The sequence below is a fragment of the Perca fluviatilis genome, chromosome 10 (assembly GCF_010015445.1).
Source record: "Perca fluviatilis chromosome 10, GENO_Pfluv_1.0, whole genome shotgun sequence".
Taxonomy (NCBI): domain Eukaryota; kingdom Metazoa; phylum Chordata; class Actinopteri; order Perciformes; family Percidae; genus Perca; species Perca fluviatilis.
Genome location: NC_053121.1, coordinates 27,011,067 through 27,034,959, shown reverse-complemented (window position 1 = coordinate 27,034,959; position 23,893 = coordinate 27,011,067). Strand labels below are relative to the sequence as shown.

The 23,893-nt window shown below is 40.4% G+C and overlaps 1 protein-coding gene and 1 long non-coding RNA gene across 4 annotated transcripts in view; one reads left to right on the top strand and one right to left on the bottom strand.

The window, feature by feature from the left end:
* Positions 1 to 23,893, bottom strand: part of LOC120566768 (ecto-NOX disulfide-thiol exchanger 2-like) — a 224,529-nt gene that overhangs the window by 34,256 nt on the left and 166,380 nt on the right. For all 3 annotated transcript variants that reach the window (XM_039813405.1, XM_039813407.1, XM_039813406.1), the window contains 4 exons: positions 21,585 to 21,797; positions 15,368 to 15,474; positions 11,589 to 11,709; positions 2,542 to 2,729 (listed from right to left, as the gene is read on the bottom strand). In XM_039813405.1, coding sequence (XP_039669339.1) covers positions 2,542 to 2,729; positions 11,589 to 11,709; positions 15,368 to 15,474; positions 21,585 to 21,797 — 629 coding nt within the window. The remainder of the gene's footprint in view (positions 1 to 2,541; positions 2,730 to 11,588; positions 11,710 to 15,367; positions 15,475 to 21,584; positions 21,798 to 23,893) is intronic.
* Positions 1,793 to 2,934, top strand: LOC120566771. The gene is made up of 3 exons (XR_005640461.1): positions 1,793 to 1,902; positions 2,560 to 2,744; positions 2,847 to 2,934. It is a non-coding gene; the product is annotated as an uncharacterized LOC120566771 (long non-coding RNA).

The window sequence follows — 23,893 nt, the reverse complement described above, 5'->3', positions numbered from 1 at the left end:
AGACATTGGATCAGATAATGGTGAAAATTATTTAGTATTAAAGAAGCAAAATGTACTTTCCCTCAAATTCAACTACAGTGAAGAAACTGAAGCAGTACAGCAGCATGTTTCACCACACTGCATTGTACAGACTAATATAACAATTAACTAATTAACTACAGCTTAAAATTAAACCATAAATGTAGCTATAAGTACGGGGAGGTCAGGATATGTTGTCGGAGTTATGAAATGTTGAAATGTATAAAATGCTAGCTAAAAAATAAAAACACATACAGCGGCAAAATCAACCAATGCGTCAACACTAGGGCTGCATATAACAATTGCTTTTATTAACAATTGATCTGATAATTATTTTCTCAATTATTAAACTAATTGTTTTGTCTCAAAAGCCGTGAGTGAGAAATACCCATCACAATCTCCAAGACCAAGCAAACATATTCAAATGCCTTGTTTTGTCCAAATAACAGTCTAAAGTCAAAAGGTATTGAATGTACTTATTTAACCCTTGTGTTGACTTTGGGTCAAATTGACCAGTTTTCAACTTTTTTGTTATATCATAAAATATGGGCGCTGAAAATGTGTAGAAGAAAAATTTTACAATTTAAAACGTTGGAAAAAGCAAAAACAAACTGTGAAAAAAGGCATAAAAAACATTGGGAAAAAAGTGTTTTTTTCAAGGTTGACATTGTGATGCCCCCACTGTGTTTCTGTTAACTCTGTGTTTTTGCAAGGAGTCTCTCAGGCAAATGGAGTATTTGTGCTAACACACCTGGCACACAGGGATATACACGGATATAAAACAGAGAAAAGCAGCAAATCCTCACATTGAAGAAACTGGAACTAGACAATTAACGGCAACAATTGACACCACATTCTAAAAACAGCAATCAAATTTCGGAACCTGCATGGCATGTTTTGGACAACATGGGTTTAAACCATTTACAGTCTATGGTTTAAACTCATCTTAAATCCCTAAATCTTTAACGTTCTGTAAAATTTTATTAAATTACATTTTTAAATTTTTACAGTTTACTTAATCTACCTGATCAGAGCTTAGCTTCTCATGACTGTGTGGGTGTGTACAGACTGTTGTCTCACTCTCTTGTTGTTGCATCTGTTAGGGCAGGAGTCAGGACAATTAACGCCTTTATCATCCTAATTGGTACATGGCGTGCATACCTCATCCCTGTATCTACTTGAGCAGAGGTCTAATCAGACAGAATAAGTGAAAACACCTGTGTGGGTATGCAGGGCCTTTAACCAGGCAAGCCAGGTGTGTTAGCACAAATACATTTGCCTGAGAGGCTCCTTGCAAAAACACAGAGTTAACAGAAACACAGTGGGGGCATCACAATGTTAAAAGTTTAGCTGCCTTCTGTTACTTAAATTCTGACAGGTGAAATCTTTGATATCCAACTTGACTAACTTAACTTTAGAACTGCCTGCAAAGGGAACATTTTCTTCCTTGTTTAAACATTTCTCAGGTTAATCTAATCTAAGTTTTTCCGTAACAGATACATATCCTTCCCACTGCTGGACAGAAAGCTTCAAGAGGTTGTTTTCTTCTTAATGTGAACTGCTTTAATACTAGTTTTAATGCTCACTGACAAACACAACAAAGTAGATAAACACTGACTTCTCAAACGAATGCCTTGTTTATGTACATTCAGGTAATTTTGCGATGTCACAGCCCTGAAGATGACCTGCAATTTCTCTGAGCTGTGAAATACAGTCTGATCTTTGATTCAATCCCTGATTACTATCAGCTGTGATTCAAAAAAAAAGTCACTTCCTATGAGTTCGCAATATCAAGGACATTACAGGAATGCCAAGATTAAAGCTGCTTTAACAGCAATAAACATTAAACTCGTGCTGATTAAAACCACACAGAAAATGGCTGAGGTTTGTTGTCAAGTCCTGTCGAGGTACCTCTTGCGTGACTTTTGTTTTGCTTCTTCTTTTCCTGATAAGTGAATAACTTCCAAGTAAGAGTGAGTAAGGACATTTCACCTGTTTTCAATGCAATTCAGTGATAGTCGGGTGAGCTCTTATTATTCTGGTAGCAAAAAAATCTTAAAACAGAAAATGCTACACGGGAAAACGAATGGTATTTGAGGGATTTGAAGAAAAAAACGACTCAAAACTGCTTGTTCAGGTGGATATTTCTTGCAGTGTAGAGGTTATGAGTATACTGATTTTGTTTAAGATACTGACATTTATTCTATTTGGTTTCATATTACCCAATAATATATTACTCATTTTAAATCATATCGCGTGTGTCAAAACAACTGACTAAAGTCATCTGTAAAGTCGTCTAAACTTGAATCACAGGATACATCTAGTGAGATGATATGTAATACAAACTCGAGAAAATTCTACTTCCAATGCTTAACTGCAGTTTTATCATAGCAGACCCGATTCTTTTAGAGACAGATTTGCATTATCTTTATGTCTCTGCATTCATTATTGTTTATTCCTAACTTCTTCCTGATGTATGAGGCATCATCGTACAGTATGTGTCTATACTACAGTAGACATTACCTTCTGCATGCCTTGCAGAGCCTGCTGCAGGAAGCTGAGCTGCTGAGAGTGTGTGGTGTCCTCCTCACTGCTGATTGGTTGGTTCTTGCCTTGTTCCTGTTTGAGCAGCTCCACCTCGTTCCTGTAGGCGTCCAGCTGGCAGCGCAGAGAGTCGTTCTCCTCCTTCAAGGCTTCTGCTTGGGAAACACCTACAGATTCATTCGGTACACAAACACACAATGACACATTATTAGACGGCATATGGAAAGGATTTATTCAGTCTAGTTTCTGTCTAAATGCCAAACGCTATGGTTCTCTCCCCCTAGGTTTCCAATTCTGGCATCAACAAGAAATGCAAACACATTTCCGTTGTTTAAACAAAAGCCGATTACCGTTTCTTGATTCTGTAACTGATTCTTGAAATTCGAAACTAATTATATACGCATAAATGCCAGTACTTTCATTAAAAAAATATACCTGATTTCTGTAAAATGTGAGATTTATATTCACAAATAGTCCACTGGTAAAAGCCAAATTGAAGCATCTGTCAACCTTACATAATACACACATTTCCACCGACTCAATACTGTAAATAACATTAACATATGTCTTTATTCTTTTAACTCATACAGAAGCATTAAAAAAGTACCATGACATTTTTCAAAATGCTGCCGTAAAATTAATTCTGTTTAATCTCAATAACAGGAGAAGAAGAACCCCCGGAGACTTTTAGACAAAGAATCATCCTCCTCCTTTTACATTTGTGAACCAAATGCAGAGTATGAGAGCATTTAAGACATGATGTTCCCATGCAGGCACTAAAATACAAACCCTTTTGAAAAATGCCTTTTATCTCTAACAGGCTTTTGACTTCAATAGGATTTTCCTTTTTCCTGTTCTTTTTTTTTTTTCCTGAATTTCCAGAAGAAATTTAAATCCCACTGACCTTAGTGTGACTGAAAGCAGAACAAAGCTGATTTATTGATTTTGATCTGAAATCCACAACTATATTAATGCTATTTTAATAAATGCCCCAAATCAGATTTTTTCTGTACACTCACAACATAGCCTTAAAGTCTGATATGATGCACACTCCAGAATAATATTCTACAATAGGTAAAGGGTTGGCTCAGACAATTTGTAGGTTCTAATGTGTGAATTAGAATAGTTTAACCTTAATCATTTCTGGCTACTAAACTATTAATAATCATGTCAGCTTCAGGCAATCTTTTAATATCTATTATTTCAAGATGCATGTTGCATTGGTGACCTTACCCTCTGACTGAATGGAAGTTAACCCTTTTACTGCATAACGTTGCCCTCAGGCAACAAACTACATGTTTGGACCTCACACTGGCCCTTTAAAAAAAAATCAAGTTAGTTAAAAAAAAATAATATCACCAGACATATCCGTAGCCAATGACATGATGGGTTGAAGTGGGTGTGGTCTTTTGTTTGGGGGTGGAGCAGTCATTTCCGGAAGCATTGCCACCAAGGGGGTAAGCCTCTCCCCGTAACGTAAGTCTCTCTCCACACCCGTAGCTCCTATGGTGCCATTTTGATGCTAATAAGCCATCACCCGCCGTTAGCATTCCATTGACTGACATTCATTTTGACAGCGAATAACTTTACATCTGAAGCGTTTAAAGACTATATTTGTCCACTGTTTATTTCTAAAGAAACATGACAATATATAAAAGGCTCCATTACCTTGTATCTGACGTTAAGGCTCCGTAACAGGCGTTTTTGTAAAAATAGGCTAACGATTGTGTCATAACCACGCGACTTACTGTCGCATAGTAGAGGAATTACGGTATAGTTTAGGATAAGCTTGCAGGCAGTTTCGACTTACATTAGCTGTTTAAGTTTAATTACTAATGTTAACTAGCATTTTAGTTAGCAATAATTAGCCTGTGCCTATGTTATCTCCTTACATATACCTACGCTCTCTGTCTCAGCAAGATTGGGAATGATTAAGATTTCTCTTGGCACAGCTACCAGAAGACTTTCAGACAGGTTGCTCATGTCACATCTACGTATTCGAGCTCAGTTGGAGGCTGCGTAGTAACACTAAGCCATCACCGGAAAAGTGCTTCTAATATCCTTCATTGGTCTCCGTCCAGAGCAACGGGATCTGTTGGTCCATTTTGTATACTGTCTATGATCGCCACATAGGAGACATTACAGCATATTGGTATGTTTACATTTAAATAATTTATTTATATAAAACAATACTTTCATGTGCATAGATATTTAAAATAAGTTTGTTTGATTGTTTAGATACTTATTTTGTTTTTATGTATATACTAAAACTGTGATCTTTTTTTTTTATTTGTTGCCTCAGGCAACATTGTGCAGTTAGTACAATTTACTTAGTCGATAGTGCAGTTAGTTTTGTTTAGGCACAATCATGCATGTGTCAATGTTTTTAGTTTACTATCTACTGAAACTCACAGGAGATGGACGCAGAAACATTTTAACTATTGTCACATACAGTAGCTCCCAAGTTAAAACACTGCTGAAGCCTTAGACCCCTCTGGAGCAAACAGCATCATGCATCTGTGTGCTGGTGGATACACGTGGATATAATAATAATAATAAATTGAATTTATATAGCGCTTTTCATGGACTCAAAGTCGCTTTACAGGACAGGGTAGATTATAAAAACATAACAAAACAAAACGAGCAAACAAAACAAGTAGAACAAAACAAGATACAGATGAAAAAGGGAGGGGGGCAGGTGGACTATGGGTAGGCTGAGGTGAAGAGATGGGTCTTGAGGCAGGACTGGAAGATGGTGAGGGACTCAGAGGTGCGGATCTCTTGGGGGAGGGAGTTCCAGAGCCTGGGAGCTGCTCTGGAGAAGGCTCTGTCCCCAAAACAGCGCAGGTTGGACTTTTGGATGGAGAGGAGACCGGCTGAGGTGGATCTGAGGGACCGTGAGGGTTGGTAGGGGGAGAGGAGGTCAGTGAGGTATGAGGGGGCCAGATGGTGGAGGGCTTTGTAGGTGAGGACCAGGATTTTGTAGGTGATCCGGTGGGAAATAGGAAGCCAGTGGAGTTGTTTTAGGACTGGAGTGATGTGGTGCCAGGATTTGGAGCAGGTAATGAGGCGGGCGGCTGAGTTCTGGACCAGTTGGAGTCGGTTGATGTTGGTAGAGCTGATGCCGAGGAGAAGTGAGTTGCAGTAGTCCAGTCGGGAGGAGATGAAGGCATGAATGAGTCTTTCAGCAGCGGGGGGTGTGAGAGAGGGTCTGATTTTGGCGATGTTGCGGAGGTGAAAGAAGGAGGTTTTAATGACTTGACGGATGTGAGGCTCAAGGGAGAGGGTGGAATCAAAGATAACGCCAAGGTTGCGGGCCTGGGGAGATGGGGAGACAATGGTGCTGTCGATGGTGATAGTGGGGTTATTGGTTTGGCTGAGTGTGGATTTGGAGCCGATCAGAAGGAATTCTGTTTTGTCACTGTTGAGTTTGAGGAAGTTGTGTTGCATCCAGGTTTTAATAGCTGACAGACAGGAGTTGATGTGGGAGAGGGGAGGATTGTGGGGGGATTTGGTGCTGAGGTAGATCTGGGTGTCGTCAGCATAGCAGTGGAAGTCCAGGTTGAAGTGGCGGAGTATCTGACCAAGAGGGAGGATGTAGATGATGAAGAGGGGGGGGCCAAGCACGGAGCCTTGGGGAACACCTTGAGTGACTGTGGCTGTGGCAGAGGTGTGGTTATGGAGAGAGATGAAATGGGATCTGTTGGAAAGGTAGGAGTGGAGCCAGCTGAGTGCAGTACCTTCGATACCGAGGTCTTTGAGTCTGGTGAGCAGAATGTTATGGCTCACAGTATCGAAGGCTGCACTCAGGTCGAGGAGGATGAGGATGTTGAGGGAACCGGTGTCAGCAAAGGTGAGGAGGTCGTTGAGGACTTTGAGGAGAGCGGTTTCTGTGCTGTGTAGGGGGCGAAAACCAGATTGGAGAGGTTCGAATAGGTTATTGGCATGAAGATGGGTTTGTAGTTGTGAGGAGACTATGCATTCCAGGGTTTTAGACAGAAAGGGGAGGTTGGATATTGGGCGGTAGTTGTTGAGAGAGGAGGGATCCAGACCAGGTTTTTTAAGGATTGGGGTGACAGCGGCAGTTTTGAAAGCAGAGGGGACAGTTCCAAGGGACAGTGAGGAGTTGAAGAGGTTAGTGAGGTAGGGGCATAGGACCGGGAGGCAGGACTTCAGAAGTGGAGTAGGGAGGGGGTCAAGGGAGCAGGTAGTGGGTTTGGAAGAGCTAATGAGTTTGGAGATTTCAGGAGGAGTGACTGGGTCAAACTGGGAGAGGAGGGGTCGGGAGGTCTGGAGGGATGGGGAGAGGAGGGTCCAAGGTAGGTGCTGGAGTAGATCCTGGGAGGTCAGATACAGGGGATAGAGATTTGTAAATGAGATTGATTTTGTCAGTGAAAAAGTGGAGGAATGAGTTGCAGAGATCCGGAGTAGAGGTAAGGAGGCTGGTGGCCGAGGCTTGATGAGGTTGTTCAATGTGGAGAAGAGGGTTCTGGGGTTTTGGCAGGGGTCGGTGAGGATGGTGGAGAGGTAGGCAGATTTGGCAGCAATGAGGGCATCTTTGTGGCATGGCGAGATGGGATTTATAGGCGTCCATGATGGACTGTGAGGGATGATTTCTTTGTCAGACGTTCAGTTGGCGGGCCAGTTTGTTTCATTTCTTCCGGGTGGTGTGTACCCAGGGTGAAGGGGTGTTAAAAGTGACGAAGTTTTGTTTTGAGGGGGGCCAGGGTGTTGAGGGAGGTAGACAAGGTGGAGTTGAGGTGGTCTGTGAGGTCATCAGGTGAGGTGAGGGTTGAGTCCAGGTGGAGAGTGGTGGAGAGCAGGTCAGAGAGATGGGGGATTGATAGATTTGAGGTCGCGGGAAGGTGATTTTCTGTGAGGAGGCGGGGGGCGGGGTTGGAGAAGGGATGGTGAACCGTATCAGTTTGTGATCAGAGAGAGGGGAAAAAGGCATGGATGGAGGTCGAGCACTGGTTGGTTGGTGGAGCAGACCAGGTCGAGGGATGTGTCCTTTTCATGGGTGGGGAATGTGACATGTTGGGTGAGAGAGAAGTTATCCAGTAAAATGGTGAATTCTGATGAGAGATTGCAGGTGGGGAGTCCATGTGGATGTCGAAGTCACGTAGCAGCAGACGGGAGAGAGAGATGAAGGCTAGTGTGAGGAGTTCAGTAAAATCAGAGAGGAAGGAGGGATTTGGTTTAGGTGGCCGGTAAAATGAGGATGACTGTCATGGAGGAAAAGAGTTTTGGAAGCGAGATATTCAAACGATGATACTGAGGGGAGGGTGTGAGTTCTGTGATCCGGAAGTTCTGATTGAAAATGACGGCGAGGGCAACCTCCACGGTGGGAGGGGGGGGCTGTAGATGTAGTTGTAGCCAGGGGGATGCTTGGTTGAGGGAGAAGAAGTCATTGGGTTGTTGCCAGGTTTCGGTGAGCAGAAGGAAGTCAAGAGTGTTGTCGAGGATTAGTTCATGGAGGGCAGGGGCTTTATTGTTGAGCGATCGGGTGTTGAGGGAGGGCAAAGTTGGCATGGTGAGAGGGTGGTGGGATGGGGGCAGGCTGGAGAGATCTGAGGTTGTCCCGGTTAGCAGTGCGTGTGGTCGTTGGGGTGTGGGGTATTGCAGTTGAGGGGGGACAGTGAGCCGATTAGCAAATGATTGGAGAGTATGATTGAGTGTATGTGAAGTGGGGAAAGCACTTAAGTCCGGTCCGGGTTTTCTGTGTAGCCTGATGATGCGTTCAACCCTATGTGAACCAGTGGGTGAAGCATTCTGATGACGTGGGACAGGTGCAACAGAGCGTGCAGGTGACCAGATGGATGGAATGGATTGTCCGTGGTGGAAGAAAACAAACTTGCGGCGAGAGCCTCTGTGGATTTAACGGGGTCCGAGCTGTTTGATGACTGGGATGCAGGATGGAATGGAGTAGTTGACGAATTGGACCAGTTGCAGAGTTGAATATTTGATCATGATGCCGAGCGGAGGGACTGAGAGCTCCGTGATAGCGGTTAGCCGTGGGCTAGGAGCACAGAGGTGGAGGTGGAGATGGTTGAATGAGGTGATTGCCAAAATGATCCACGGCATGACCGAAGGAGAGGAATGTCTAGTCTTGGTCGCGGCTCGCATCTGGTGGAGGTTGCCTATGAGGAGGAGGTCAGCATTCGGGTTAGCCGCCGTAGCTAGGGATTAGCCCCACGCCGCGTTTGGTGAACGGGGGCAGCTAGCTGCGGCTAACCGACGCAAGAGTCTGGTCAAGGAGCCCAGGCGGCTTCGGGAACCAGCGCAGAGACTGTCCAGAGGTACAGAGGCTGTCCAGAGGTAGGGGGTACAGCGAACACAAACACAAGAGAATAGCAGACGAATAGCAGATGAAATGAGCAGACGCATATAGGCGTAGGGAAGCACCCCACAGGACGGTCTCCGCTGGTGGAGTTTATGGATATAGTGGTTGCAGGGTTATGCTCAGAAAGAACTAGCTTCTATGAAGCCAGTTGCCAGAGTAGGGGGATACTGTATAGGGGATATTAGGGGGTTCTGAAGCTGTTTAACTGTCTGATTAGAAGTACTGATGGAGTATAATGGTGCATTGAAGCTTTAGTTGGGAGCTACGGTTTGAAACAACACTATTACATTAGCAACAGTCTGAGCTTTCCATCTGCTGCTTTAATCAAATCAACTGCCTGGTGACAACACAGTCTTTCCCAGAATATATTCATCCATATGGCACATAGCTCAAGAGCTTGATGTCGACCTGTGCACTTTTTACATTTCATCCTGGAAGGTAAATCTAAGTCAAACTGCTTTTTTTCTTCTTACATAGTACGGTATGATTTTATCGTTCATGCCAATAACAGCATCAGTAACATTTTTACAATGATTTTGGATATTAAGGTTTTTGTACTTTCTAAATATTTTTATTTTCTGTTTTCACACAGCTCTTAATCTGCAGATCACCTGTGGGTTTGTCAGGGCGTGAATCAAAATCAGCAAAGATCTACATGAATTAATTAACAGATAAATGTATATTCCATGAACCTTAGGCTATTCTGAGGGCAATTTCCACCAGAACAAAAGTGACACAAAGACAATTTGAGAAAGGTTGTGTGAATGAGGTTTATTCTTTCTTTCAGCACTGCAATAAATTGAACTGTAAAATCTACAGTGCCATAGCTCATTACTTTAAATGGTGTAGAGAGAGATGTTAGAACATCATTCACACATGCTGTTATTAATTAAATTATTTTCAATGTGCGCCTGCTGTTGCAATGACTGTCAGTCAAATCAGAAAGACACCCAATAATAGGATGTCTAATATTTCATCCAGAATGGCGCTGAAATGATGATGTAGATTAGACGGTAACAATATCCTGAATTGTGTTTAATATCACCTGTATGATTAACACGTGGATCACATTAAGATATCACAGTGTTTGATACTCCCATAATGGGAAGCTGTGGCTCAGGAGGTAGAGCTGTTGTCTACCAATCAAAAGGTCTGTGATAATTTCTCCTATTGGCTTTCCATCATTGTGTGAATGTGCATGATTGCATGTCTAGCTGATGAGCAGGTGGCACATGGTATGGCAGCCTTGGCCACCAGTGTATGAATGTGTGTGTGAATGGGGTGAATGGTGCCTGTAGTGTCAAAAGGGCTTTAAGTGGTCGCTATGAAACGTTTTTTTTGTCAAGAAATACATTCATTTAATTTTTATTCTTCTCAAGCTATGCTTGGAAACATTATTAAATTACCAATTTTTGATAACATAAACATGGATATGGAGACTGCAGCTTGGTGCAAATGTGTGCTTTCTCCTAGCAGTATTCACCGAGGCAGAGATGGGGTGAGGATAGTATTGATTATCAACTATGTTATTAACTTGCTCCCCAAAGAAAGCCAACAGTTTAGCCAGATTCTGTCAAATTTCCCCTGTGTGTGCTCTGAATGTTATCAACACTGACAAAGACATGTACCTGTAGGCATGCATGCACACACATACGCTCCACGCTGGGGGAATAACAACAGTTTATTTCCCCGTTAATCTCTGTGCTGTGACAGAAAACCCTCAGCCATAACTTGAGATCTGAGATTTCTTTTTCAGCTTCCTTGTGCTTATGTGTGCACCTTTTGTACCATACAGTACACCCATACATCATCTATCAAATTCCACAAAGGACGCCCCCAATGTAAAATATTTTCATTAAAGGAAGCTTCAGCAATGTTAGCGTTATTCAATATCTTTTTTTTGTTTGTTGTTGGTCTCATATCAGATTCATCAGTGCAGAGTCACTGCATTAATAATAATCCCAATATGGAGCCTTAAGGGTGCTACTTTTTTCACAAAAGAGATTTCCAAAGATTAGCTCTATTTCCTGTTTCTGCACAGCTTTTTTAAATCTCTTATTGTATTTCGAATATGAGATTACAGGATCTTCCCAGAGGTAATGCAGGCTCAGATTCTCTCTCTTTCTTTTTTTTTTTTTTTTTTTTTTTTTTTTTTTTTTTTTTTTTTTTTTTTTTTTTTTTTTTTTTTTTTTTTTTTTTTTTTTCTCTCTCTGTTTGTGTGTGATTTTAGATTTAATGATTTTTTTGTTTTCCAGGGGCTCTTTTGTGACAAACAAAATATAATGCCATTTTTGTGGAACCAATTGGATTGACCCCACTTCATCTACAACTACTATACTGAGTGATTTCCTACATTCCCCGGCATTTACTTACTTTACACATTGAAAAATTGCAAGAGACCAATACTGTGCTCCAGAGAGGAGAATCAACTGATGGTGTGTGTCAACATTTGCCATCTCTAATCAACCAGAAACAGTTTGTTAAAAGACGTAGTCAAACAGATTACAATGTACTGTTATGTAAGTTATTTTTGCTGCAATTCTGTGTATCCAAGTTTTGGTTGTACAGATTATACTAAAATTTTTAGCCAGAACCCATAGAGTGTGACGGTATCCTTTGTGGCAAAGTACCCACATCATTTAGCACCTGTACACTGTTTAGTGTCAGTCCAATTATTTTTTACCTGAGTCCTCAAAGTCTTTGCTGTTGGAACCGGTGGAATCCTCCATGTCATCATCAGACATCTCCATCTCCTCTTCTCCCCTGATGCCTATCAGCTGCTCGTTGTGCATGTTTCTAATCTTCTGCAAAACACAAAAACAGAAGCAAGTAAATATCTGCAATAAACTGCAAACCAATGCAAAATCACACAGCCATGATGACAACATCCTACACGCTTACACTGCATTTGTCAGAGGTTGAAAGTAGCAACAGTGAAACATGCCATCCCCTGGAACTCGCATTTGAGCTACCAAGGAGTAAAAAGAAATTATGAAAGCCTGCAGTGTTTATTCAGTAGATCATGATAAAATAATTTCAAATAGTGTGAAAAAACTTCGACCTTGACTCTAGACACAGTAAACCTGGTACAGTTTGACCTGCATAGAGATCATATTGTCCTGTTGACTTCTTTTTATTTGACTATTAATAGTCAAATAAAAAGAAGTCAACAGGATATAAAATATGATTTTATGATTATTGCCTGGTAAACAGATAAAAGACAACAGGATTTAAAACAGGCTATTGAGCATGTTAGAGAACTAAAGATTAAAGAGGACTATAATCTGACATCTTGTTTACACCAAGAACCCCCCTCAAATGCCGTACTAGAATGCTCCATAGTAGTATGAATAAAACATTATAAAAAACAACCTTTGTATTGTCTGTTTGTTACATACGTGACATACAACTACTGAAAGAAACATTACAATAACAATCAGCCATTTTCTGAGCAAACGCAAGGGTAGAATAACATGCAATAACTGCAATGGTGGTTACAGCTCTATATTTGTGTTCCTAAAACATCTTTTCAATTTGTCCACTTCAATTTCCTGTGCCACGTCAAAGGCGAGGGAAAACTGGTGTCCCTCAAGTGACATAACAGGCTTCACCTTAGTGAGAGCAAGAAGGGACGTGACATTTTGTCCGTGCAGATGATTTCCTCCGCAGCAGCAGAAGCCTGTACACTCGAACGAAAAACTCCATTCCATTCTCCATGGTTTTCAATACATCAAGTCTTTCACCAAACTTACAAATGTTGTTTTCAAAATAATATCATCCATTTGAAAATATGCATACCTATTTTAAAGAGCGTGTGTGGCATTTAAAACAGTGAAAATGTTAAAGAATGAAACAATTGCTGTTGAAATAACTATTTTGTTAATATCAGGGGACCTTCGTCGTCATGGGTACAATAATAACCATTTGAACATAATTACAACTGGGTTTATGGTTAAAAAAACACATTTACTGTATAGAAGTGAACAGCGGTCTGCAATATTAAAGTCCTCCATCTGTGGACCTATTACAACGTCACACAACTTCCTCCTTTGCTTCAGATGGAAGAGTTATAATTCCTACGGCCATTGGAGGGCTTGTCACTTGAAATTGAACTTAAACATATGTTTCTATGGATTTGCTGAAACTGCTGATTCTGCCTTTTTTCCTTGGAGGCTCACTTGGGCTAAATGCAAAAGTCAGCGTTTAAGATTGGATTTTGGATTTGGATTTGCTTAAATTTAGGCAACAAAAAAAACATCAAGTATAACTTGCGTCATCCATGAGATTGTGATAGAGCTAGAGCTGTATTTTGCCGCAGTCTGTCTGATGTCCAGATGGTGAAGCAGTTTGTCTTATTACAGATACAGTGATGGAAACAACACCCAGGCTGACTGAGGCACTGAGAATAATTCAGGAGCTCATTTACACTTAGGCTGAACACAAGAGGCTTTTCAACAGCAGTGGTAACAAACATGGGGATCTGAACATACACTCCCCCTGCGCTCTTAAACGTTCGATGGTGATTTAAGCCCCCAACGTCTCCTTCCAGGCAGAGCTGCAACCGTTGACTTCCAGGCACCTAACCCTAACCGTATAGTTGTCCCCTTGTGCCCGTGCCCCTCGTAGCACCCATCCTGGGCGCTGCGTTTTAACCCAAACCTAACCATAACCATAACCATTGCCTAATCCTAGTGCCTTCCAGGAAATGTTGGGGGCATAAAACACCGATAAACCTCTTAAACCTCTGATGCGAAGGCTACTGTCATTACACTGGGGGGTTAACAACAATGTGTAGAGGCATGGTGCTCCGCCTAACAGCAAATCAATATTCGTGGGTTAAAGTGGAAAGTGTGATTAATGTATCAACACTCTAATGTGGACAGCTCCCAGCAGCGGTTCTGAATGCTTGTTAATGTCATAGATCTATTTCTGGAAACGTATTAGCATTTTCATAGTTCTGCAGGGGACGAAGCAGAATAATCGCCATTCTCTTTTTGAAGCTTCATTTGCAATGACGTGCATTTTCTGTCTGTGGATATAACACATTATACACAGTGTTTCTCTGAGTGCATGAGACTGTATGTGCGTGTGTGTGTTTGTTGATTATCTGGTTGTTGATTGCACCCCTCACTCAACACTTTCTACACTCAGGCATTAAGAGACTTTTAGCAGATCAAAACTTCACCCATCAGATCTAAGCCTAATGCTGCACTCTCTATTAAATACAACACAGGCTCCATTAAACACAAATCTTCACCATAATTGACGTGGCATTTGTCTGACAGTAAATAATAATGCAAAAAAAAAAAAAAAAACTGTCAGTTTCTGAAAAGATTACGACTGGATGACCTCATTTCTGGGCCAAACAAAACATGCAAAAATGTGGTCTATCCATATATGACAGCAGGCAGCAAATGGTGAGACAGTTTAAAGCAGCAGAGAAGCATCAAAGCAACCTATACCTGGCATTAACATGCAGTCTGTTATCTGAATAATGTCATCTGATCATGGGACCTTTCAGTTTACACATGTTATTAACAAATGTTAATGTTAGCTTGATTCTGCCTGCAATACGATGTGATTTTATTTACACCTTTCGTTACCTTTCCTATCCATATGAGATATCCTGATGAAAAAGTAAAAATGACAAAAAAAAAGTCTGTCGGAGAGCTGAACGGAAATGGAGAAAAAACTAATTGCACGTTGAGTTTGAAATATACAAAAATGCACTCTATTGTTATAACGCAGATATAAAATCTGTCCTACATCTCTCAATTAATTAACAATAATGTCTAATTTCTATTCTCTTCAATTAACAAAGCCCTCTAAATCGATTCCTCACGAGCTCCTCACAACAACCAAATTTGCTGTCTTTTCCCAATATAAACTGTCTCATATTAGAGATAATATAACAATCTCTTGCAGCAATCAATCTGGCCCAGCTCCATCCTCACCGGAATTTACTGTCACAAGCTCAATGTCAACTTTCTCACCTGTTAACTCCAAAGACCTAGAGGAAGTAATTCAGTGCCTAAAGCCTAGCACTTGTTCTCTTGATTCCATCCCTACCAAACTGTTTTAATCGGTCTTTCATTGCTTTATAAATTCCATCGAAAGAAATATTAGTTGCTCTCTGCAGCCTGGCATTTCCCCTGCTTCTCTTAAGCGTGCTGTTGTCTCACCTCGATTAAAGAAAACATTCACAAAATATTCACATTTAAGAAGCTGGAATCAGAGAATCTTTACTTGTTTTTCTTTTTTTTTATTATTCCAAATGATTAATCAAAATAAATGGCAATTAATGTAATAGTTGACAACTAATGGATTATTCTTTGCAGCTCTAGAATAAACAATGGTTGATAATTAACTTTTGTATTTACCTTTTCAGATTTTTAAGCAAGTTTATATATATATATATACATACACACATGTAAAAAAATTAAGGAAAATTTAAATACCAACCTCAACCTGCGTGCGCCATATGTCCAGGTTCTTCCGCTGAGCTTTGGAGAAATGGTCCCATGCCTTTTGTTTGGAAGCAGCGTGGAATACAGACACAATCTGTTCAACTGTGGTGAGGAGGGAATATGTAGATGCAGAAAAAGGGCAAAAGAAAGAGGAAGAAAGAGGGAAAGAGAAACATGGGAATCCTTATTTAAATCATTTACAACAATTTTGAAAGTTTTGTTTGCTGAGGATTTTGTTTTTGTTTGTTTGCCTGTACTGAAATAAAAAGGTCCTATTTATCTTTTTTTATTTTTTTTATTTTGTTTAACATGTTCAAAATAAACTAAACAAAAAACAAAAAAGCTGTGGAATAATTAACTGTGTCAAAAATTGACAATACTTTATTTATTAAGTCATCATTTATTTATTTATTCAAACTAATTTAACTACTAATAGTATGGCTGGGAATTACTACAGGCCCCACGATACAATATTATCATGATACTTGTGTCACGATACAATATTATTGCAATTTCAAACATATTGCGATATTCTGCGATATATTGCAATTCATTACCTGTTTTGTCTAAAGAAAAAAATTTCTCTGGTTTGTTCATCTCACTTAAATTTTTCATCTAGTGGACTGAAAAAGCAATCAATCTTATTATTCTAGTACCAAAAGTTTAAACTCTCATGTGCAATTAATATAATAAAAGATTGATACTTGGCGTCTGTGTATCGATACAGTATTGCAACAGGTAAATATCGCAATACTATGCTGTATTGATTTTCTGCACTTATCTTAAAAATTGTGTGATTATTGGAAACACAGAAATTATTGTTTTCTTGAGAAATTGGTTCTAATAGTAGGGCCCATGAAAGATCCCTATAGTTGTTTAGAAAACAATGCTGATAGCTAAAACTGGCTACGCGGAATGAAATTGAAACTGTTTTATTGGAAGAGAATGTTTCAGATGATGAACCATAACCTGGTATATACTGTATTGTTTGGAGTATTACCGAATAATTTCCATGCTAATTTCTAAACATTGTGTACTGTAACTTGATGAGACCATCAATGAAAACATTAGCATCTACTGGCCCCAAAACTGCATTTTACATTTTGTATCAGCCAAGTGAAGTATCAGTCATCTCTTCACTGTAACAATACTCACAGGGGCAAATGTGCATTAGATGTGTATTGTATGCCATAAGGCAACAAACAGCCCACATTGATTGTTGTTTGCTCAAAGGAGAAAATGTATCTCAGATCAGACGGACGAATCATGTCATAAGACATGGCCGTGGACATTTAAAGTCCTCCTTCAGACATGTTTTAAAGTATTAATAATACATTTATTCCCTGATTACTTCAGTTTTATTGGTCAATGGGGAATGGTGGACAAGTACAGTATTAATATTACTGCATTTTTATAATAATATTGTCTATTTTACATGTTTTGACAGCATGAGGATATCTGTGTCTGCGCCAGCTGAAAACAAAATGAAAATGATAGGAGGTTGTTAAGCTTTAGAAGCAACATAAACCAATGTTTGAATCAAGTTAAAGGAACACGCCGACTTATTGGGAATTTAGCTTATTCACCGTAACCCCCAGAGTTAGACAAGTCCATACATACCCTTCTCATCTCCGTGCGTGCTGTAACGCTGTCTGATGGCTCCAGCGGCATCAGGCCAGCACAGAAAATGCAGGTGAATGGTTCCAGTAATCCTACTGCTCCAAAATAAGTGACAAAATAACGCCAATGTGTTCCTATTTACATGTTGTGATTTGTAGAGTCACAGCGTGTACAAAAAACAACGTAACATGAGACACAGCCATCTTCTAACCCTAAACAAACCGGGAACTATATTCTCAGGCGGAAGATTATAGTACTTGGGCAGAGTGATTTGCTTTGCAGCAAGCCTGTCTGAGAATATAGTTCCCGGTTTGTTTACGGTTAGAAGATGGCTGTGTCTCATGTTACGTTCTGTATACGCGTAACGACTCTAACAAATCACAACATGTAAATAGGAACATGTTGGCGTTATTTTGTCACTTTTGTCACAATTTCGGAGCAGTAGGATTACTGGAACCATTCACCTGCATGTTCTGTGCTAGGCTAAGCTACCAGTGGAGCCGTCAGACAGCGTTACAGCACATACGGAGATGAGAAGGGTATGTATGGACTTACCTAACGCTTGGGGTTACGGTGAATAAGCTAAAGTCCCAATAAGTCGGCGTGTTCCTTTAAAATACAAGTTTAAAATGCTTTGATTTAATCAACAAATCCGAGGATATTTTTATGTACAAGGACAGACTAATCAATTACTGAGTACATACAGTATGTACAAAGCCTGGAACTAATCCCCAACAAATGAATTAGCAAGTAGGGTAAGAGAACACAAGGAAGATTTGCTCAGGAAAATGGTCTATTTTATAAATTACAATTGACAAAACTACTTTACTACGACTCTTGGCTAGTTGTAAGAGGCTAGCAAACACTATGTCAGCTGGAGAAGACATAAATTAAAACATTTTCATTTGTAAACTTTAAAGGAAAACTTTAAATACTTCACCGATTTAGCATTAAGCTTTGTATCAGTAGAAACATGGTAGTATTTTCGAACGACCGTGCTTCCCTCCCTCATGTCCCCCTGAGACAAGAGATCTCTGTATTGTGGGTCTTGAAAAAAAACTCTGATGACGCAAAAATCGTTGTTTTCCGTCATCAGAGGCATTTTTGCCCAGAGGCAATGGACTACAGCCAGTAGTAGGAGCTACTTCTGCATGCCCATAGGGAGTATTGCCGAAGCAAAACGAGCGTCAGCCATCTTGAATCTTCGCTAACAGGGATCTCCGTTTTTTCTTTTCTTTTTGTTCTCTTAATACATCCATGGTCTTTTAAGCAGAAAACTTTTACAACAATTATGTGCATTCAAACTACCGCACATGTGTACCACCGGGATACATTGGTACAGATCGGAGAATATGTAGGACACTTTATTTCAGATGGAATACTCGACACACTACGCGAGCTTCGCCCGCCTGCAATGAAGACCAGAGGTGTTGCTCGATGCCTCTGGCCGGTAAAGGGACATCATCAGCGGGGAACGCGTAACGAGTGCTGGTGGTAAGCTAACGCTAGCCGGCCACCTGTGCCATCCATCCTGCTTGCAAGTGTCCGCTCATTAGACAACAAACTGGACTACATCCAACTTCAACAAAACTCCCAACGCGAGTTCAGAGACTGCTGTGTTTTTGTTGTTGTGGAAACATTGCTGAACAACAGTGTACCAGACTATCCAGCTACCAGGCCTGCTGCTCTGTCGCCGGGTAAGACTAGTGGAGGTGGGCTGTGGTGCAGAAATGGGGTGCTTGGATCCAACTAACTGCTAACTGCTGGTGGAGTTTGTGACTGTTAAATCCCAACCATTCTACATTCCATGCAAATTTATTGCTGTGTTTATACTCTGTGTTTACAGCCCACATGCTAGTATGTGTTAGCTGAACTTTACGGAGCATATAATGTGTGTGCACTAAATGTAGCTAAATGTATGTTTCGTGTGTCGGTTTTATATAATGTTGTTTTTATATATTTTAAATGTGTAACACCACTAGAGCCACACTGAAACGTTGTTTCGTGTATATGGTTGAAATGACAATAAAACACACTTGAGTTGAGTTGACTGTCTCACTGTCTGTCTGTCTGTAAACAGTAGGCGTGGCTTGGGAGTAGATGCTAAAGCAGTGAAGCAAGTGCATTGTGGGATTTGGTGTCTTTCATCCACATAAGCCAAAAAACACATTTTCTGGATTTTCTTGGCCTAGAAGCCACCAATTTCAAAAAAAAAAATGTCACATTTCTACTACATCAGTGATCCAATTTAAAGATATATTCATCTTTCCAACAGTGAAATATTCCTTTAAGTGGCCAAAACTTTGTCAAAATAAACAAAATTCCAACTGCAACAAATTAAATAAATTGCAGAATCCCAGTGTATTTATACAGTACTAGCACCTGACCCTTCTGGTGAGATATGCCTTGGTCTTGGCGGCCCAACACAGAGCACCCTTTCTTCCACAGCAGAAGGATGGGTGTAAAACAGACAACAGAGGAAGAGGATGCTTTAACTGGGCTTTTCCTACTCCTCTCTGGATGCACTGAATCGTCAAACAATCCCTCTGGTGAGAGAGAAGCACACAGGAGACGTTCCCTATGTTTCTGATAGAAGCCAGTCAAGCTTAGCAAGACATGTCAGAAACTAGCTGCGGTTAAGGCCACGACACAGCCTGTGGTAGTAGTAATACTTCTGGTCAGGTTTTTCATTTTCCCTGCTTACAGGGACACAACCATAAGGTCTTGTATTCCCTGACCAGTTAGCAGAACAGGTGTGAAATAGGAAGTCAGCACTTTATCAAATGGAGGAATGCCTTTTGGGCCAGGAAATGCTGTAACCAAGTAACTCAGCCTACCTGTTAAGATTGTGTGATGTAGGTGGTCCATAACACATTTTAAGGAAGGTGTGCAACATCTGCACAAAGCAAGTCTCTGCAACACAGGGTGCAATGACCGCTACACAGAGTATGAACATATTCAGTAAATTACACAATAGTATGTGGCTGCTTTTTGGTTGTGCCATGGCTATGTCACATTTTCAAAGCTGATCAATAAATTGACTAATTAAAAAGAAATTAAAACAGTGACAATGTCAAGAGCTTTTCAATAAAGTTAATTCTATTCAAGGTGACAGAAGTGATAATGTGAAAATTATAATGTGTCCTTGGATGGCAGCCTTTGACAAAAGCAGAGCCTGGTAAATATGGATGTCTCTTTTTTTCACAGGTGTGGTGAATACAACTGCCTCATGAGAGACCAATCTCAGTGTTGGCATTTGCATGGCTGGAACTACGGCAAGTGAAAGACAAACTCATGAATAGAAATAAGTGTTTGTATGGATTATTTTGTTGGATGTGGATGGCCTTTAATGAAAGAGAAACACAGGAAGAAAAAGAGTGAAGGAGACTGACAGAGAGAAAAAGAGCTATCTAGCTATCTAGGAAGATGACGCCCCTATTCTTAATCCTGCCTACTAAAACAAACAGCTGTCAGTGGCCACAACACCTGACCTAAATGAATCGCTGAAAAAATCTGACACGTGAAGTCAGGTTTGGAAATCTAGAAACAGGCTATGTAAGCACTGTCTTTAAGAAATGAATGACTCATTGCTAAATATTCTTTCTCTGGTCTGTATACCTTTGCTATGGCTGGAGATAGCAGCAGATAGCAGAATGGGACACACTCAATCAGCCCACATGCTCCTTAACCTGTAAACCCACTGGTCATTTCCTGTTTCTATGTTAAGACGCAATTTTGCCTTCATCACGAGTCAAGTAGGAACAAAAGCAACATTTCTAAATATAGAGTACAAACGGTGCTTAGCAAGGAAGTCATATTTCTGGAGTTAGATTGGAGATACTGAAATATCAAATAGTTGCAATAGTTGTGCAATAATTGCATCTCCTGTTGAGGGACAGAAATTAGGTTCTTTTTTTAGGTTCGATTTTAAATGATTTGCTCCTTTTTTTAACACAGTTTGAAAATTGGAACTCCCAGTACTCATGACTGGACAACCGGTCTCCTGCTGAGTAATAAATATAGCTGTGAAGCTGTTAACCCAAAACAACCATTCTTGCCTTCTTACCTGGACACTGAACTGTGAGTTTTAGATTGATTTAAACAAAAATATGTGTGACTTTGAAATCACTTCTTAAAAATCCCTTTATCCAAATTTCATGTTATAGTGTGTTTATATTCATCTGTCTTTTATATATATTTTTTATACATACAGTATCTATATTATTCATAAAATACTGTATATGTACCGCTGTTTTCATGATACCTTTTTTCTAAATTTAGTTTATTAACAGTGTTTTATAAGGTTTACCAAGAAAACTTAAGATAAAGCTTTTTTGTGTTTAAAGAAAATTAATTGTTTGCTGGTAAATGTGTGTGAGAGCCGCAGAAGAGAATGTGAATATGACTTGCATTGTCCTGTCTATGCTGCGTTACATTTAAATATGTGAAAAGTTCAAAACATTTGAGATAAAATACATGTTCTACAAAGGTATATTATACAAGTATGGTAAATTAATTGTACGATAAACATGAAGCTTCTGACCTGTGCTATCCTGAAACTACATATGCATGCACTGTGTGAGAGGACTCACATTGAGTCAATATGGTGACCATTGCGGTCTTGAACTTGTCTTTGGCCTCCTCCACCTCCTTCTCATGCTGACTCTTCTCGCTCATCAGCCGGCGGATGTGGCTGTTAGATGACTGGATCATGGAGTAAAAGTTGTTAGCGTTCCTGCGGTTGACTTCACCTCGTTCCAGCCAGGTCGAGAGCACACGCACTGCTTCAGGAAACTTACTGTCATCTGGGGAAGAAGGGAGGAGACGAGGTGGAGAGAGCAAGAGTCTGGGTCAATATTAGAACATTTCCCTCAGTATATTGACTGTCATCAGGGCAATAATGAAAGGGAAACGAGTCTATATATTAACTGCTGCCTTCACAAACTCTGTCATTTGACCAAGATAGAAGTAAAGCAGAAAGTAAAAAAGAGAAAACAAAAAGTGGTAAAAATCAATACCACAGAAGTACAATAACAAAACTGCCCCTGCCAACTAACTAAACTAAAGTTTAGTCTGGTCAAAAAGGGACAGAAGTAAAGAGCAAAAGCTGCCTGGCCAAATTTACTCTGGAACCATTTGAAGATCAGAGACATGCAGGAGGCAACAAGTTCAACAACAACCCAAATAATGAACATATTTCACAATATACACACAACAAAATTATTTCACAAAAGAAGGCAAGTAGTAAAAATCATCTCAGCTGCTGACATTTAATTTAATTATTGTTTGTGTGTTATTTTCATATTTGTACAAGCTGGCTTGACAACATCTATTCGTGTTGTATGCTGGGTTGTCTCCAAGTCGCACGCAGGAGTGTTTGAGAAAAAAGAATGAGGACATGAAGATGATGAGATGAAAATAACTTCAAGAACTTGCTGTCATTTCGGGATAAAAGGAACAGAGCGGATTAAATAAAGATTGAAGAGAAAAAATATCACATCTATACACTGAACATAAAAGATCAGGAGGTTAAATAAAAAGAACAGTGTCAGGGTGAAATCAATCAGCTCCTGTCTTTCCTATAAATATCTTTGGTAAACAACCCTTGCCAAATGTCTACAGAAAAGAGCACAGGTTTATACAGCTGCTGTTTACAAAGCTCAGGTTGTTTAGCAGTACTCCTTCTTTGTCTGGTGAATAATCAGATGATGTCAGGATACTTTATTGATTTCTATTGTTGTTATTCCAGTGTGATTGTCCTGTCCTCTGCTGCCTCGCTGGGCTGCTTACAAGTCAGAGGAGCATTGGAGAGAACACGCTCCCACACACAGATGTCAGTATACAACACAGTGCCTTAGACCTCCACAACACACACACACACACACACACACACACACAAGAGGGGTGCAAATGCATCATGTACACACATAAACATTACTTAGCATCTTTACAGATTGAGTAGCAGGGGGGGTTTTTGGGGAGGCCAGGCAAATATTTTACGCAGCTATGATCGGGCCGGGCTGGTCCGGGCCGGGCCAGGCCCTTGATCAAGCATTTGTGTTTTTTTAATCATTACTTTATTAGCCTTAATTGGTGGGGAGAAAACTATGCCTCTCCAGCTTCTCCCGTAGCTCTGGGTATGTGTCCTGCACTGACTTGAGTTTGAGGTAAACTGTGCTACATTATGTCTCCCCATCTGCAGCACTGTTGTCGGCCAGTGCGTCAGCATGCAGACCGTGGCGAAGGACAGTATTAATTAGGTGATCGAGACAAGAAAGTCTCCTATATTGTTCGAGGGCTTTGATTATGTTGCTGCCTTGATCTGTTACCCACACTATTCGGCTGAGGGAGATAGGGTCTTACGTTTCTTCATTCGGATCCATTTGCGATCCATTCCATTCTGAATAAACAAACAACACAGTTTACATGCTTCGTCCTTCTTGCATTATTAGATAATTCTAAACAGATTTCTGTAGTTCAAACAACTCGGAATTGTAGTTGAGAACGTCAGTTATAACGGCCCACGTATTAAAAAAAATGTCGGGTTTAAATCGGGCTCGGGCTCATCATTCCAGTTAATGTGTCGGGCCGACCTCGGACACAACGTGCACAGGCTCGGGTAGGGTCGGGCTTGATTTTTTGGGTCCGATCTAAGCTCTAACACACACACACACACACACACACACAGACAGACGGCATGCATGAATGATGATCTATCACAGCAACAGATATTGAATCAAGGTGTTAGCTCATGAATCCCTGAGGTGTTCCTGTTTGTTTATAGGCAGACTCTAGTCTCATAATACATGGCTCCCTGCAGCGGTATTATTAATAGACAATCTGGAGGAATATTAGTGGCATTCAATCACTGACAATGGCCAGAGGCCACATAGATTTAGAT